Raw genomic sequence first — 18,699 nt, 5'->3', positions numbered from 1 at the left:
TTTATGTTTTTCATAATTATTAATAAATTGATGCTTAAGGTTTATTTAAAAGCACTGTCATCGGTCGAAATTGTCCCAAAATGAAATATTGGAATATGTGCTCTGATAATCATTCTTAACAAACAATTGATATTTGGTTTAAGCACAATGTATAAAGACTATTAAATGAGAAATTACAAGTACTTATATTTGTTACACAAATAATAAAATACAACTCTAAATTGGATCACATAATTTTCTTTTCGCTATTTTTCTTTCCATTTGTTCTTTTAACATCCCAATTTTAATTAAGTAAGAGAGAAAACTTTTACATACTTCTAATATATGAGTTTGTCCTCTGTTATATACACAAAATCCTTTCCTATTACTTATAAGAACCTTCTTCTTAAGAATATATTCTATCATTTCATATGTATCTATATATATACCATTTTTTTCAATGTGAATCTGTTATCTAGAATTTCAATGGGCCTCAACTGACCCAGTTCGAGCTCAATTGGTCCACTAAGGGGTAAATTCCTCCAACATGGATTTTCTCTGTTCACAAAACTCAAACCTAAGACCTCACTAAAAGGAAATAATCGTCGAACCACTTGAAACAACTCAAGCTAGTTACATGTACACCAATATTTTGATTTATTTTTCATTGTTACTCGTAAGTTCGAATTGGATATAAAAATTAATATCTAAAATAATTTCAAATCCATAAAGAAAAATATTGTTGTGTTTGGTTTTAGAGCTGAATAGAATTGAAATTTGATTTTAATTGGTTTGTAATGATTATGTTGTTGAATTATGAGAAAAAAGTGTGAAAAGTATGGAATAGTTAAGAGAAAATAATAATTGTGTTGTTAAATTGTAGAAAAAGTAATGAATAGTTGAGAAAATTTAGTATTAAAAATTGAATTGAATGGTTAAAAAAATTGAAATAATAATAATAATAATAATAATTGTGTTGTTGAATTGAAGATAAGTGGAGTTAAGTGGAGTAAAGTGCAGTAGAATTAAAAATGAATTGTAAAAGCAAACTGGCTAAGGTACTTCGAAATATATTTTCATTTGAAAAATAGAAAACAGATGATATTTTAATTTATATAGCAACTGATTTTTTTTAAGAATGATTCAAAATATTTATAAAATTACATTAATTTTATACCTATCTGACAACTAAAATTTTCGGCCTCCGCGGTATCGCACGGGCAATTCCCTAGTTCATATAATAATATTACACAAATGAAAAAGTAAGATTAAACAAAATCACAGAACCCTAGCGAAGTAAAGATAAGCATCCATTATCAAGCGATAATGATTATTATATCATTGGAACTGAACTAATACTTTTGATTCAAAATTTTCAGATAATATGATAGATATCATGGTATTCATTGTAAATGGCATGATTTAAATTCTTCTTGGTGGAAGTAATATTTGATAAGAGTTATTTGTTTCCTGATATAAAGTGATATCAAAGAGGACATCGTGTGATGGCAATTTTATATGACAATGTCATTGTCATAAGCCAATAGAAGTTCACAAATTCTCTTTGTACCGAAAAATTTATTGTTGCTGAAAATAGATTTTTTATGTGATGCGTCTAGTGATACAATGCCACGAGTTAACACACAATACCTTTTCACAGTCAATAGGTTTCAAGTTCAGTACTCAGCGGGATTATCTGTACTCATTTATTCAATATTAAAATTTTTACTTTATTATAATAGGCTAATGGGCTTCCTTATAATCAGAAAGAGAAAATAATGAAGAGCGAACACTTGGCTTTATGTGGATCAAGATAGGGACCTCATCTCATTTCTTTTATAACCAGAAAAAGAAAATAATGAAGAGCGAACTCTTGGCTTCGTCTTGATAAAGATAGGACCTGATCTCATTTCTTGCATAGAAGATAGCTAGATATAAATGCTCTGCTGCGGGTAACCCTCACACTTATCGGGAAAAGATCAATTGCTTTTGGACTGTCCAAAACACATAGGAGTAGAGACTATTATGCTTGTCATCGATCGGTTTAACAATATGGCTCACGTCATTTCATGTGTCAAGACCTTTGAAGTAAGGATCCATACTATCAACATCTGTACTTTTAGGAAGTGGTCCTAAGTTCATGAGTCAATTTTGTCATCCTAGATTTGTGGGGGAAGCATGATTTAAGTCAGTGTCAAATATGCTCCAGCTATCAACTAAGTTCGTGACCGAGATCAATTGCAAAGAATCATCGAGAAGAGCATTCGTAATTGTGGTATTATCCAAGCACAGTACAGGTTCTTCATAAAATTAACTATGTAAATCGTTTGACATAAAATTTTCGAAAACGTTTTTCCCACTGCACAAACAATTCAGTTAGCAAATTATTAACTTTGAAACTTTTGGAAGATTTAGGAGAGTAGATACCATTATAAAGTATGTACCTTGAGCGAGTACCACATGAATGTGTGCAGCCACATCCAAACTAATCTCAACGTGATGACTTGATAGAGAATCAACGGTTACTGACTCCCAACTAACAGCACAAAAACGAGAGTATTGTCACGCGTGGTACTGGTGAACTTACGGTACAAGTGCTACTTTATTTTTCGAGAACCTTTGTTTTCGGCTTTTTCATTACTTATTTGTTCAAGGAGTTAACCGGCCTTTAGCCTTTACCGTTATAGAGTTTAAACACGAAGTTTAACAGGGTAACTAAGAAGCCGCTCACCATACATAAATTGAATTTACATATAGTAACTGCCATCAAAAGAAAAAAATGTTTCGGAATTTGTTTGAAGACTTAAATCAGAATTTCTAAAAATTAAACAAGATCAAAAAAGTTGAAAACGTACTGCACTGGAAACCAATGGGGGAACGGATTTCCAAATTCCAATTTTAATTGATTGCCTTGCAAGCCCATAATAACGACAAGCTAGCACAAGACTGCGACATATGCATAGCTCCGCCAGAATTTTTCCATAGTAATTTCAATTGATCACTTCTAATGTTGCTCTGCTCCCTCCTGACCTCGTTCGAGGACCGTGAAATAGAACTTCCAATCATAATGGCTCCAGAAGAATCCTATCTCATCACCGACCTTGAGCCTCCTCCGAGTCACGAACATGTCAATCCAATGGCCATTGAGAACGAAACACCCAGAAGACCACCAGTACTTCAACACCACCGGATGCTCAGATTCCGTGTCCCTGTCCCACATGGTCACGCCCATCCCACTGTCACTGCCGATTTTAGCAACCCACTTGTCGCTCATGAGGGGAAGAATGTGCTTCTTGACGTCGGATTTCGGGAGGAGCAACCTCGACAGCCCACCCAGGTCACTTTTTTCCAGCTTCTTCTTGATCTTCCATGGGCAAGAGTAGAGAACCAGATCAGTCGACACCTGATTATCTCCTACGGCTCGGCCATTACCTCTTAAGAAAGCAATCTTTCGAGCCGGTTTCCACATAGGCCCCTCATTGTTTGCTGCCGGCTTCTTCTTCTTCAAGGGCGGCTTAATCTTGCTGATCAGTTCCTCGGAACCTGCAGGACGCTTGAAGGGCAAGACATTCTCTCTTGAGTGCAGCAAGAATTTCCCCGGAGGCAAAGGCCTAGGGTTTGTGGAACAACCAACACTTTGAGAGTAGGGCACCACAGCTGCACAACTAGTCACGATCGAGACATGGATGCTCGACTCTTTTGCTGCTGAAGTCATGGCGTCAGGTAACAGAGATCTTGATGATGGACAGTGCTTTCGCTGGCGGGGTTGGGCTGGGAGCAATGAATATTGGGAGAAAATATTGTTCGGAGAATGGATGACCCTAATGACAGGAAGACCCAATATATATATATATATATATACATATATAATATATATAGCCGTTGGGAATATATATATCTGGAAAGAAATATATATTGTGATCATTATTATCAAATGGTTAGTTTCCTGTTCTTGGGATTCAATATGATCCAAATTAGGAAATTACTCAACTGGTAAACTGTCTTCAGTCTGAGAAATTGTCGTCTAAATTACGCAACTCGGAATGTGCATACATGCATGACCGCTTGACTTTAACGATTTTAATTTCTTTAGTAAGATTCATGCAATATCTCAGGCAATATTTCAATGAGCAAAATCAATTTAGGAAGTTTTGATATCTGGCAATATCGTCCTACATGCATACTCTTTTTTCTTTTTTTGGCCACTACGTACACACTTCATTTGAGCAAATATTTGCTGCGCGTTTTATTTTTTGATGTGTAATGGATCACCGCAAAAATAAAATTAAGCTACACAGAGACATATATAGACACGCCTATTAGCTAGGCTCATTTGTTTTTTCAGCCCGACCATAGTTATTCTCAACCTATTGGATGAGAATAATTGATATAGAGGCCGCAAAAATCTGTTATACAATAAGTGTGATTTCTTCGCCATTTCACAACAGTCCCATTCTAGGGAATTTTTAGTCGGGCTCCATATTGCCAATTACCTTCGCTCTCATCAGGAAAATATAAGCATGAGACTTGTTCCTGGACTGTCCAAAAGGCGAAGGATAAAGACTCTATTATGGTTGTCATCGATCGGTTTAACAAGATGGCTCACGTTATTTCATATGTCAAGACCTTTTGAAGCAATGTAGATATTTTCAGCCGGATGTTGTCCAACTTCATGGAATTCAAAAGACATGACCCCGGCCCGATCATGATCCTTAGTTCATGACTCACTTTTATCATCCTAGGTCTCTGGTGGAAGCATGGGAATCAATTTCAATTAAGCCCTCCATGCATCCTCTTCCTCACCTGTCGACACAAGGGAGAAATCAGAAATCGCAATTAACAGCTACATTGTCACTCACCTCTTCTGCTTCTCTGAAGACATCAATCACTCCATTTTTTTCCCAAATTCAACTACATATTGCATACGTCACTATCTATACTCATTTCAACCGATCCACAATGTAAAGTCTTTGTAGGAGCTTTATACCAATATCTCTAAGGCTTTGAGCTCCATCTAGGGGCGGCCTAAGAGAAAAAGTGGCTTGAAGTGAAAAATCAATATGAGGTCTTTACTAAAAAACTTGTTTATTTTTTTAGTGTATAAATATCAATATAATTAATATAATGATTTTATTTTAAAATTACATTTTTCAACTCTTGACACGCAAATTAATTACTAAAAATTTATAATATATTTCTCCCAATATATTATTTGATTCATTTTCAACAATTATTTTTTTGTTCGTTACCTGTATCAAGATAAGAATAAAACTTACTAGAAAATCACCCAAAAAAATGAAAGTTAAAGGGAGTATGAAGATAAAAGTTGATAGGTTATCCGATAAAAAGAAGATCACTAGGAGAGAAAAATTAATTTAATTGAAATTACAAGGGAAGAACGAATTCCGACAGGACAAAGATGATGAGAAATCTCAGTAATAAACAACCTAAAAATTTCAGAAATTTTTGTGACAGATGCATTCGTTATAGAAGAGGGAACCGTGCATGAGTAATGAGATTTTCAGTGTCGGAGTTTGTGATTAAAATTTCTATTAATGATACCTTTACTGACGGATTTTTAGGTATCCGTTGTTGGGGAAATGGGTGGAGATGATCGATCCGGAGGCGATGTGGGGTTAACACGATAGGATTCGAGGCGCAAATGACGCTTTCCAAAGAGAACTATTTGCCCCCACACAAAGTTGCTAGAGGGTTAAGGCAAAGGTCCTCCCAGAATACAATGAAGCCTTATGAATTCCTTCAACTAGCAAAATCGAGAAATTCCCTAACTCTCACTCTGATTTCTGGAATTTTCTTTATCATCATTTGAGCACTATAGCGTCTCTATTTATATGCACTCAATAGACACTATCGAAGAGTCAAAACCCTTCGTATTGGACATAACTCTTAGATGGAACATCACCATGGATAAGCAATTAATGATCTTACATGAATACTTAGTTAATGTAGATGTAGACACTTCGATATACATTACTTGTCTTGCACTCAAATGTATCCATTGAATGAATGAATCTTCACTTCGTAACCCGAATTCGTCCAAGTACTCATGAATCACACTAAGTGACCCATTAATAAAATCCAATGAATTTGCAATCTATAATTTCCAACAATCCCCCACTAGATTGCTAATTCTAGAACACAAGTACACAACGATCATGCATAAAGAAGTGGTGTCCGCAGATTGAACATTTCCTTAGTGCAAACTCTCAAAGTATCAACAAAGCGATTGGTGGCTAGTCACTTGAACCATCACTCTTAAAGTCAATACCGGAAAAGTCGCACACATAATCATAAAGTATTCGAGTAAGAGTTTATTTGCTTTAGCACCGTTATGGCCATGTGCTCATCCCATGATGGCGGTAAGGAGAGAAGAGAGGATCAAGCCCCCAAAACAACGAGCGAACGACTCGAAAAACCTTAGGAATCCACCTAAGTTATTCGAAGTCAGAGAAGAACAACTCAAAGAATGAGTTACTCTAGAATATTACTTGATTATTTCAAAGATGACTTCCCACATCCTTACACGATCATCCTATTTATAGAATAAGGACACAAGGACTTTTTAGCTTCCCTAGACACCCCATTAACTCTAATTCTATCTTCTCGGATTTTCTGGACACAACTCACGAAAATACCGATAACATTTCCTAGACAACTCCAAATTACAAACAATTTGATGCATTGGAAACTAGACTTCGAGGGCTTTCCAATGACATCTTATTTGACCCTATTTAGTGCATAAACAACTCAAAAAACTAAGCACGAAATTACTCTACGGTTTTAGTCCAACAACCTTTAATTATATTCTAGAACCATCATATGGTCTTCTCGTTTTCTCCATCACCGTTTCATGAACATGTACGAGAGAAAAAAAACCATAAAGAAAACTCTCGTTGAAGCGGCACCACTTCATGTCCATATATATGGATTTCATGACAACTAATGTCCATCTATTAAGAGTAAAACTCATCCTCCTAAAACTCAATCACTAAATCCTAATTCTTAGTGCACGGTGTCATTCAACAACTTGTTATTATCCTTTGAACCTCAAAACTAACTTTTGGCTAGAATGAGGTAGGGTTCCCATTATCAATGACGCGATTAGAATGGTTTTAAACCCATCTTAGCGGTGGTACTCTTAACCAAATCCCTTGACAAACCTTTCGTCAATGGGTCCGCTAAATTGTCAATTGACCTAACATAAGTAACAGTTATCACATCGTCCCTAATCAATTGTCTCACATACTCATGTCTCAAACTTATATGTCTAGACTTTCCATTATACACCTTATTGTACGCTCGAGACATGGTGGATTCACTATCACAATATACGGAAATGGCGAACCTACGTTGTGGCCACAACTTTATATCTAACAAGAGATCTCTTAGCTATTCCGCTTCCTTGCCGGCAGCCGCCAAGGCTATAAATTCAGCCTCCATGGTTGAATGTGAGATACAACTTTGTTTTTTGGAGGCCCAACTAATGGCTCCACCTCCAATCGTAAAAATCCATCCCGATGTGGACTTATTGTCACTTAGACTTGTAATCCAACTTGCATCTGAGTAACCTTCTAGTACCGCGGGATAATCACCAAAGAATAATCCCAAATTTTTGGTCTTCCTAAGATAACCAAGAATCCTACAAATTCCTTTCCAATGATCGGTACTAGGACAACTTGTAAATCTCGCTAATTTGCACACAGCAAATGCAATATCAGGTCTGGTGCAATGCATTGCATACATTAGACTTCCAATTGCGCTAGCATACTCTAATTGCGCTATAGCCCTGCCATTATTCTCACTTAACTTGAAGTTCGGATCGAATAGTGTTTGAATCCTTGATATTCAAGTGTTTGAACTTCTCCAATACTTTCTCGATGTAGTGAGATTGGCTTAGTGCAAAGCCTCTTTCATGCTTTTGCACCTTTATACCTAGAATTGTATCTACCTCGTTGAGATCTTTCATCTTAAAATTCGAGGCTAGATACTCTTTGGTCTCACAAACACCTTCCAAATCCGTCCCAAAGATCAACAAATCGTCCACATAGAGACAAATAATTACACTGTATCTATCGGTGAATTTAGTGTAAATACACTTATCCGCACAATTATGCAAAAAATCATATGACAAAATAATCGAGTCAAATTTCTCATGCCACTGTTTAGGCGCTTGTTTCAAGCCATATAATGACTTGATCAATTTACACACCATATGTTCATTCCCAGGAAGCACAAAGCCTTCCGGTTGCTCCATGTAGACTTCCTCTTCGAGATCACCATTCAAAAAGGCCGTCTTAACATCTATTTGATGCACATGTAACTTATGAATAGATGCAAGTGCCATAAGGACTCGAATGGAAGTCATCCTAGCCACCGGTGCATAGGTGTCACAATAATCTAGGCCTTTATTTTGCCTAAATCATTTTGCCACCAATCTAGCCTTAAAAGTCGGAGAACCCCCGGTTGGGTTATTCTTCCTTTTAAACACCCATTTATACCCGATAGATTTCGATCCTTGAGGAAGATCAACTAGGACCCAAGTATTGTTGAACAATATTGAATCCATTTCATCATTGATCGCCTATTTCCAAAATGCCGCATCCTTAGAAGCCATGGCTTCACCATAGGTTTGTGGATCACCTTCCACATTAAGCATTATGGGGATTTTCCTAATTACGGATTCTCTATCTCCCTCAACGAGATACGCTAGAGATTGCGAGGAAATGAAATCGGGACCAAAGTCCTTTTCTTTTCTCACACTTTGACTTTTCCTCGGCTCCGTATCCTTATTGTCACAAAGACGTCTCTTGTTTTGATCACTTGAGATCATTGGTTCATATTCTTGTTCCGAATCCACTGAATCGTCGGAAAACTTGCTTTCAATGAATACAATATCTCTCGTTTCAATTATCGTATTTGACACCAAGTCAAGAACATGATAATTTTTAAAATGTTGGGCATATCCAACGAATACACCCTTAATGGCTCTTGGTCCTAATTTTGTTCTTTGTTGGTCGGGAACTCTATAGTAAGCCAAACACCCCCACACTTTGAAATAATCTAAGTTTGGCTTCCGACCCTTCCATAACTCATAATGAGATACCTTGAATTTTCTCGATGGTATCCTATTAAGGATATGACACGCAGTCAATAATGCTTCGCCCCATAGGTTATATGGAAATTTAGCATTTAACAACATCGAGTTAACCATATCTACTAAGGTACGGTTCTTTCTTTCCGCCAAACCATTTTGTTGCGGAGTATACGGTGCGGAACACTCATGTACCATACCTTGCTCCTCACAAAATACATCAAATTTATTGGAAAAGTATTCACCATCTCTATCACTACGAAGCACTTTGATTTTCTTGTTAAACAAATTCTCAACCTCATTCTTAAAACGTTTAAACATGCCAAAAGCCTCGTCTTTACTCCTCATGAGATACACATAAGTAAATCTTGAGAAGTCATCAATAAAAGTGATAAAATATCGTTTTCCACCTCTTGTTAGAATTCCATTTAATTCACAAACATCCGAATGGATCAAATCTAACACTTGTGAATTTCTTTCACACTTTTTAAGAAACGGTTTCTTGGTAATTTTTTATTGAACACAAATTTCACATTTATCCACAAGTTTATCATCACTTAGATTGATGTAACCATTCTTTTGCATATATTGTAAAGTTTTAAAATTAAAATGTGCTAAACGAGCATGCCACAAAGGATAAGATTCAACAATATAAGCAGAAGAATTAGCTTTATTCATATCAATGCTCAACTTGAACATGCCCTCGCTACAATATCCCTTTCCCAAATACATATCACCCTTAAGTAAGACTAACTGATCGGATTCTAATATAACCTTGAACCCCTTGTTGCACAAAAGACTCGCGGACAGTAAATTCTTTCTTACATCGGGAACATGCAACACATTGATTAAGGTCAATTTCTTCCCGAATGTAAAGTTGAGTTCCACCGTCCCTTGACCGAGCACCTTGACCGATTGATGGTTGCCCATAAGCACCTCACGGTTTGCCACTGGTTCATAGCTCTTGAATTGTTGTCGGTCGTTACACACATGGACAGTAGCTCCAGAGTCGAGCCACCAATTATAGGACTTATTAGTCGTGGCTATGTTGAGTTCGGTAATCATACCAATCTCCAAGCTCTCGATTCCTCCTGTAACCATGGCGTCCATGTCCTCAACCATATTGGCTTTGGAAGTTGTGGCATCTTTCTCCCTTTTGAGAAGTTTGCAATCCTTAATATAGTGCCCTTTCTTATTGCAATGATAGTAATTGCGAGATTTTCTCTTCTTGTTTTGCGTGTCCTTGGTCTCGAACGTAGCCTTTCGCTTGCCTTTCCGAGAGTTCTTGGACTCACTCACATGGTTCACTTTAGAACCTTGGGGAAGATACAATGCATTGCGCTTCCGAGTTTCCTCTTCAATACGCAAATCCTAAGTATTTTCTCCACAGTGAAGTCCTCCGCCATATGCAGGAGTTTCTTCCGGTAATCGTTCCAAGACGAGGGTAACTTTGAGATGATAGCCCCGACTTGTAGCAATTCCGGAATAATAACTTTCAGGTCACGAAGCCTGCTTACAATGATTTGTAGTTCATGGACTTGATCCATGATAGGGATACTATCGAGCATTTTGAATTCGAAATACTTCATTATTAAAAATTTATCAGTACCTTGCTGCTCAGTGTTGTATTTCTCTTCAAGAGCTTTCTATATCTCCATCAGGGACTGCATCGACATGTAGAGATCGTACAGTCGATCGGACAAAGTGTTGAGGATGTGTCCACGACATGTTAATTTGTCTTCCTCGAGCTTCTTCTTGAGTTCGGCCACCTTTGCGATTTCCTCGGGGGTTGCATCGGGGGTGGGATCCTCCACGGGTTGCAGGTTCGGGTCCCGAATGTACGCCACATTTAAGACGGTAAGGAGGAACAACATCTTGTCCTTCCAGCGGTTAAAGTTTGTGCCGTCAAATCGATCAAGTTTCACGAACTCTTGGTTCATCACTTTGAACGCGGTGGTAGCCTCCGTCACCATCTCAAAATAGTTATCTTTGATTGTTGGGGAATTGGGTGGAGACGATCGATCCGGAGGTGATGTGGGGTTAACAACATAGGATTCGAGGCGCGAATGACGCTTTCCAAAGAGAACTATTTGCCCCCACACAAAGTTGCTAGAGGGTTAAGGCAAAGGTCCTCCCGAGATACAATGAAGCCTTATGAATTCCTTCAACTAGCAAAATCGAGGAATTCCCTAACTCTCACTCTGATTTCTGAAATTTTCTTGATCATCATTTGAGCACTATAGCGTCTCTATTTATATGCACTCAATGGACACTATTGAAAAGTCAGAACCCTTCGTATTGGACGTAACTCTTAGATGGAACATCACCCATGGATAAGCAATTAATGATCTTACATGTACACTTAGTTAATGTAAACACTTCCATATACATTACTTGTCTTGCACTCAAATGTATCCATTGAATGAATGAACCTTCACTTCGTAACCCGAATTCGTCCAAGTACTCATGAATCACACTAAGTGACCCATTAATAAAATCCAATGAATTTGCAATCTATAATTTTCAACATCCGTCACGTATTTTTCCATCACTAATGCCCATTTCCCTTGAGGTGTTTTGCCTTCATAATTTTCTTACGAGTCCTAGAAAAGTTAACAACTTTCATATTCTTAATTGAAAACGAAATCACCCGTATCTTAAGTATGAGTTTAAAAAATTTAATGGACTAGTGGAAATTTTCTTTTTATATAAGATAGCTCTTATCAAATTCGTCGAGAATATATTTAAATATTGTTTTGGATTGTAATGAATTTTCATTTGTCGTGGTATTTTTATATGCTATAAAGTTTCAATATCGGTGCTACCCCTAAAAGAATTTCTGATTTCGTCTATGAGGAAACGGTAATTAATAGGGTATGGAGAGTCCTTCCAGTGAATGCGTGGGCATTTTTACTCATTTATATAACATTGTGTTAAGTGGTTAGTACTTACCCAACCAAGAAGGGAAGTCAGTCTTGGATTTCTGCGCATGTGTGAATTCAATTTGGCGATGCAATTTGGCGTTAAGCATCACGAATTCTTGTCAATAATGACTCTCTTTGGGTGGGCTTCTGTTATGTGTGCAAAATACCTTCCTAGCGGAGGTTTCTTTACTGCAACTGCTCGTTGTCGAGATTCGTAGGTCTGGATGACAATTCTTACTACTCGGCCAGCCGGTGCTAGTGCAAGCCGTGCAGTGGCTGATCCGGGGATGGCTGCTTCATTAATTTCTGACCGAGCCTTGGGTTCCCCGTACAAACTGCTACTGAGCTATACGAATGCAGATTTAGTTGAGAAGGTCTCTTTGGCCATTAGAAGCACAGAGAGGGCATAGGGAGAGTGAGTGCTTGTGCAATTGACTTCCCGAATTTGTGGTATAATATATCATCTCTTTATCACTTTCTTGGTGGGAATGCAAGGATAGATTCATCTGGAAGCACCATTATAATGGCCTATACATGACCAAGTCAGGTTATTCTACACTCACCCCATACGAAGATGACATGTAAGGAGGATCATCCTCCACCTCCCAGACTCAGACAACACCACTCTAGTGCTCTCACCTCTAGGCATTGAAGTTATTGCTCAAAATAAAAAATGTTCATTTGGCATGGGGAATTACCACTCCGTACCAGTCTATTTCTTCGACGTCTTACCGATGATGACTGGTTCCCGTCATGCCCTGCACAACATCTTTTACTTTATGTTGAACAACAAACAATCCAAATCTGAACATCAAAGAAGTATACAAGAATAGAATAGACCATAATGTAAGACAGAAACAGTGCATAGAATATATTTTACCAATATTTCACTTCATAGTACAGGTATTTGTCAATAAGTTATGTCATAGATATCGAACTAGAGTTCACATACATCCTCCCTTCGACATTAAGAAGGTTAATCTAAGCACTCCCGTATAGAAAAGATCACGACTTAGGCCAGTCGAATGCATATATCATTAGACGGTTGAAGGATCGAGAACCTGACCGACAAATAGAACCGTCGTAGTCATGTTCTCTCGAATAAGGAACAGGAATGGGTGGTCCGCGATGAAGTCTATCTTCTTGATTGACGACAAGCCCCTTAATTTCATAAAGCAGGCGGAGGCAGCTGCAGCTTCGCTACCTTCCTCATTCACTTCAATGAAGGAAGTGTGGAACAAATTCCATACAGAGAGGTGTCTATCCGACTTCTCATCGTACACTATCTCCGTAGACCCCCTAAAAAGGGCTCGATCACTCCAAGCTTCTTGAGAAGCTCCGAAGCTTCAAACCCAAATGAGATCTTGAACCTCTATAGTTAAAACATCAAAAGTAGCTAATAGTGCATCATTAAAGCATATAATAACCATTGTCTTCAGCATATACAATCCAGTCAAAAACCCAGCCAAAAACCATCTATATCCCAGCCTAAAATAATATTAGACTACTTCCTATCACCATCCAATAATCACAATCTTCATCATCCAAAATGCATCCATCATGAGTATTATCCTGTTTCAACATCAACCAAAATCATTGAGGGGGCCATGATGCTCCTGCGTTCATAAAGGCTACAAAACTCTAGGCAGTTGCAGCACTGGCACCTTGAATGGTTTTTCCTTGTAATAGGAGCTCTTGGAGGGGGCATCATGCCAAGTCTCACTAGAGATGGTCTAAATGCAATTCCACTTAGAGAATTGACCTTCTTCATGTTGGCTAGATCATCTGCGGAGGAAAAGTACTACCAATGCACCTATACTTCAAGCAAAATGACATTAAGATGACAAAATTAATTCATTCAGTAATGTCATCATGAAATTAAAATAAAATAAAATAAAGGGAAAATTGTACCTGTGTGGTTTGATGATCAGTCTGTAAGGGCTATGTTGATTGAGGTGGTGGTTGAGGTAGGATAAGACCAAAATGTCCCTCTTGAGCAGCAACGGATGCATCATTTGCACCATCACCTGCAGCAGCTAGGTCCCCATCACTTGACACATGAGATTGTCTTGCTTCCTCAGTAGTAGCAGCTAGTGAACCTAAGTTGGCCTTGCAACTATGTCTTCTTATGTCCAACCTATTTGCACCTTGAGTATCTAGGAGGGCCAAGCTTCCTCTTCAACTTGTGAGGGTTAACATCTTCTTCCAGTGTCTTCTTTCTCTTGGTCTTTAGTTTGCCTGGTTTTCTCTTCATCATAGGAGGTTGGATAGGGTCAATGTCATTTCTCTCCCAAAATACCTTACTAACTGCAGGGTTAATAAAATAGGAGTGTATCTTCTCATTGGTGTCCTTGATTAACCAGCTGTCGACAAAATTATTCAGGTTTTTGACCATTTTGGTTTATACAAGCAATGACATGCTCGAATGCCAGACGACTCCCAAGATCTGCATGAGCAAGACATCTCTTTCAAGTCAACATCACATTTTGAATGGGGAGCACACGTTACCTCAAACTTTGCCCTATTAGGATCCCTTGACTAGTGAAGAGTCCAATATAATGACTTTTGAATTAGTTTATCAAGCTTAATTTGGACTTGTTGGTAGAGGGGTCATTGGCTCTTGGCAATCAAAACATGTGTCTTCACCATCTTGCTAGTGATATACATTCTTACACCTTCAGGCATTATAATTATAGATTTACCCCTATACTTGAGGATTACCCCATTAGACTGCTCACACATATTGGATGTCACTGCCTTACTTTTGCAAATAGTATCAAAGGCTGACCTACTCTACCAATCTGTGGGGACGTCCTTCAGCCACTCTGCAGCATCCTTATTTAGCCTCTCAAACGCCTTCATTGCTTCATCAAAATGACGATGTGTTGTTGACTTAGTACAAACTCAAAATGCTTTTTCATATTCTGGGGTGTTCTTGAATTTCGTTATGAAGTTAGCAAAAATATGTCTGCAATAATATTTATATGATGCACCATGACAAACCAACTCCAAAGCACTATTTAGTCCCTACATGAAAAATGAAGGAATGAATCAAATCAATTACTAACATGAGGACCTAAATGATGTTATTATATTCATGTGACGGACAATTTAATACACGTAACCTGTAGCAATTGGTTACTCTTTGTCTATTAGAGATGAAAGTGAATCCCTTTTCCACTAGATCCCCTAAATACTAGGTTTTCTAAAAACCAAATCATGTTCTCTTTGTTCTCCACATCCATAATAGCGTATGTTATGCATAAAAGGAGTTGTTCACATCCTAACTCACAGCAGTTACCAATTGTCCACCATAATATCCCTTAAGGAAGCAGCCATCTAAATCAATCAGGGGTCTACACCCAGTTAAAAACTCCCTTTTACAAGCTTTCAAACAGATTTACATTCTGTTAAACTCATGAATATATAGTGTGCACTGCAAGCCAATAATTGACCCAGGATTTCTCTTGAACAGCTTATGAGCATAATTATGCAACTTTGCATATTGCTCATTCTCTTGCCCTTCACAAATTTCATGAGCCAATTCAAAACCCGAGGTACCATGGCATCATTCACATTTACTCCATACCTATGAATCATATAGTCATATGCTACATGCCCAGTTATATCCGGTTGGATCCTGACAAGTAAGACCAACTTAGGGGCTATCCACTCCCTTGTTGCTAGCTTATTGATCCTCCTTCTAGCACATGTGTGTTCAGAGTAGAAAGCCTTTACCTGGAAGGCTTTAGTTGCCTTGCTCTCTGAGCATAGTATCTCCCTCTTAACACACACAATCCTGACCCTCTCAGTATTATTTTTCACAAAATCAACTTTCCTTCCAATGGAGATATTCAAATCTCTCACAGCAATCTTGAACTGCTCCAAATTCTTAAACTCCATTAACTTAGTGACAACAATATTTTGATCATCTTCTGAATTGAGACATGGATACTTGATACTATCATCTTCTGAATCTTCATCATGGATTGACTTCAACTCATTTGTTTCATAGCCCTCACATATCTGCTCATTTTCAATGTTGGCACAGATGTGGATGCAACAACAGTTTCACCAGCAGCAACACCAGTAGCACTGGTTGAGGATGCAGCAAGAGCTGTAGATGTTCTATCTACACTATTTCCTTCCATCCCCTGTACAGAGCTAAAATCGCTTGCAAACATCTTATCTCTCTCAACAGAAGTCTTGTCCTTGAACATTCATTTGCTCTTATATCCTTTTTTATTAATGGATTTGGAGTTGCTTTTTGGAGGTTGAATAGCTAGATTTCACTTTGCACTTTGTCTTCATTCTCTTCCCAAATTGTGTGCTTATTTCACCTCCTTGCACTCTTCCTTCTCCTCTTTCTACTCCTTCACCTCCACTTGATTCAACCCTTCCCTCATCAAACTCATCTGAATTATTGTCATCTTCATCATCTGAATTGTTGTCCTCAAGTCCCAACTTATAGGTACTGCCATCTGCAGTGTCATCATTTGAACCTTCCTTTCCCTGATGACCTTCATCTTTCCGATCACCATCCTCTTCCTAATCACCTTCCTCTCCCCGATGACCTTTTTCTTACATTCTCTTTCTCTCAAGCTATCTAACATCATCTAAGAAAACTTCTTCAGCCACATCTACCTCATTGTGCTCAAAGTACAAGTGAACCTCCTTCACAGGCTCAGTAACTTCTAAAATTACATTAAACAACAATCTTGCATCATCATCACTAGCGAGAGGTTCATGCCCAACATCCAAATCACTAAATATTAGATTTTTGTAGAAGCAGGCAGTGGGTTTGGTTCTATATTTCTTCCCAAGCATGTCTAAAAGCCCTGGAGCATTGAATCATTTATGTATTCGTCCTTCTTCACTTCTACAACACGACTTCATATCGCAACATGGGGTCCCTAACAAACCTTCTATCATGATGTATAACCACATCCACTGTCTTAAAAATGCTTCCACTGTCACAGACCACACAAAACAAAATATTAGAAAAACCTTACAATGTTGGCCAGAGCAATGTCCCAGCTCACAAAATTCGAATAGACAGACATAGTAACCAAACTGTAGTGCACCTCATTCTGATCACTAAAAAAAATGTCATCTTTTCACTCAAAACAATAGCTTGTGAGAGTTAACGAGAGACACACCTTGGCTCGCGGACAAATTCGAAGTCAACGTCCATGATGAGGACACACGGTGCCCTAGCGCGAAACTGTTCTTCTTCTCCAAAACGAAACCCATGTTGCGTCGCTCACGTTTGGAAGGAGTTGTGAGAGAGTGAGAGAGCGGGAGTTATGAGAGAGAGACGAGAAGGAGTGATTCAAGAGGGAAAAAAATAAATTAATTAATTAAATTTCAAATTTAAGCGAAAAGGTGAACATTGACATCCAATAACGAAATTGATGCAAAATTATTTTTCATCCAGTACTAACGATAGATTTGACGGAGGGATGGATTTAATGTCACTCAAGACCAAATTGATGTGACTATAGACCAAATTAATATGACCAATAACCAAATTGATATGACTAAGAACTAAATTTATGTAATTAAGGGCTACATTGATGTGATAGGAACGAAATTGATGTGATCAAGAACCAAATTGATATAACTTTTTTTCTCAGGAACCCAATTTATACAACTTGTATAAGTCAGGAACGAAATTAAACATTTGGGCAAAAGGAATTTCCAGTGGAGCGGTGGAAGGCTTTAGTTGCCTTGCTCTCTGAGCATTGTATCTCCCTCTCAACACACACAATCATGACCCTCTCAGTATCATTTTTCACAAAATCAACTTTCCTTCCAATTGAGATATTCAAATCTCTCACAGCAATCTTGAACTGTTCCAAATTCTTAAACTCCATTAACTTAGTGACAACAATATTTTGATCATCTTCTGAATTGAAACATGGATACTTGATACTATCATCTTCTGAATCTTCATCATGGATTGATTTCAACTTATTTGTTTCATAGCCATCACATATCTACTCATTTTCAATGTTGGCACAGATGTGGATACAACAGCAGTTTCACCAGCAACAACACTAGCAGCACTGGCTGAGGATGCAGTAAGAGCTGTGGATGTTCCATCTACACTATTTCCTTCAATCCCCTGTGCAGAGCTAAAATCGCTTGCAAACATGTTATCTCTCTCAGCAGAAGTCTTGTCCTTGAACATTCATTTGCTCTTATATCTTTTTTTATTAATGGATTTGGAGTTGCTTTTTGGAGGTTGAATAGCTAGATTTCACTTTGCACTTTGTCTTCATTCTCTTCCCAGGTTGTGTGCTTACTTCACCTCCTTGCACTCTTCCTTCTCCTCCTTCTACTCCTTCACCTCCACTTGATTCAACCCTTCCCTCATCAAACTCATCTGAATTATTGTCCTCTTCATCATCTGAACTGTTGTTCTCAAGTCCCAACTTATAGGTGCTGCCATCTGTAGTGTCATCATTTGAACCTTCCTTTCCCTGATGACCTTCATCTTTCCGATCATCATCCTCTTCCTAATCACCTTCCTCTCCCCGATGACCTTTCTCTTGCATTCTCCTTCTCTCAAGCTATCTAACATCATCTAAGAAAACTTCTTCAGCCACATCTACTTCATTGTGCTTAAAGTATAAGTGAACCTCCCTCACAGGCTCCGTAACTTCTAAAAGTACATTAAAC

The 18,699-nt window shown here is 38.1% G+C and overlaps 1 protein-coding gene across 1 annotated transcript; it reads right to left on the bottom strand.

Annotated features, from left to right (window-relative positions):
• Positions 1–2,911: 2,911 nt before the first annotated feature.
• LOC116193159 (putative B3 domain-containing protein At1g78640) lies at positions 2,912–3,744 on the bottom strand. The gene has a single exon (XM_031521948.1). The coding sequence runs from the start codon at positions 3,692–3,694 to the stop codon at positions 2,984–2,986; it is 711 nt and encodes a 236-aa protein (XP_031377808.1). The 5' UTR covers positions 3,695–3,744; the 3' UTR covers positions 2,912–2,983.
• Positions 3,745–18,699: the final 14,955 nt, after the last annotated feature.

The sequence above is a fragment of the Punica granatum genome, chromosome 1, assembly GCF_007655135.1.
Source record: "Punica granatum isolate Tunisia-2019 chromosome 1, ASM765513v2, whole genome shotgun sequence".
Lineage (NCBI taxonomy): Eukaryota > Viridiplantae > Streptophyta > Magnoliopsida > Myrtales > Lythraceae > Punica > Punica granatum.
Note: the sequence above shows the minus strand (reverse complement) of the source record. Positions and strands in the feature narration are given on the sequence as shown.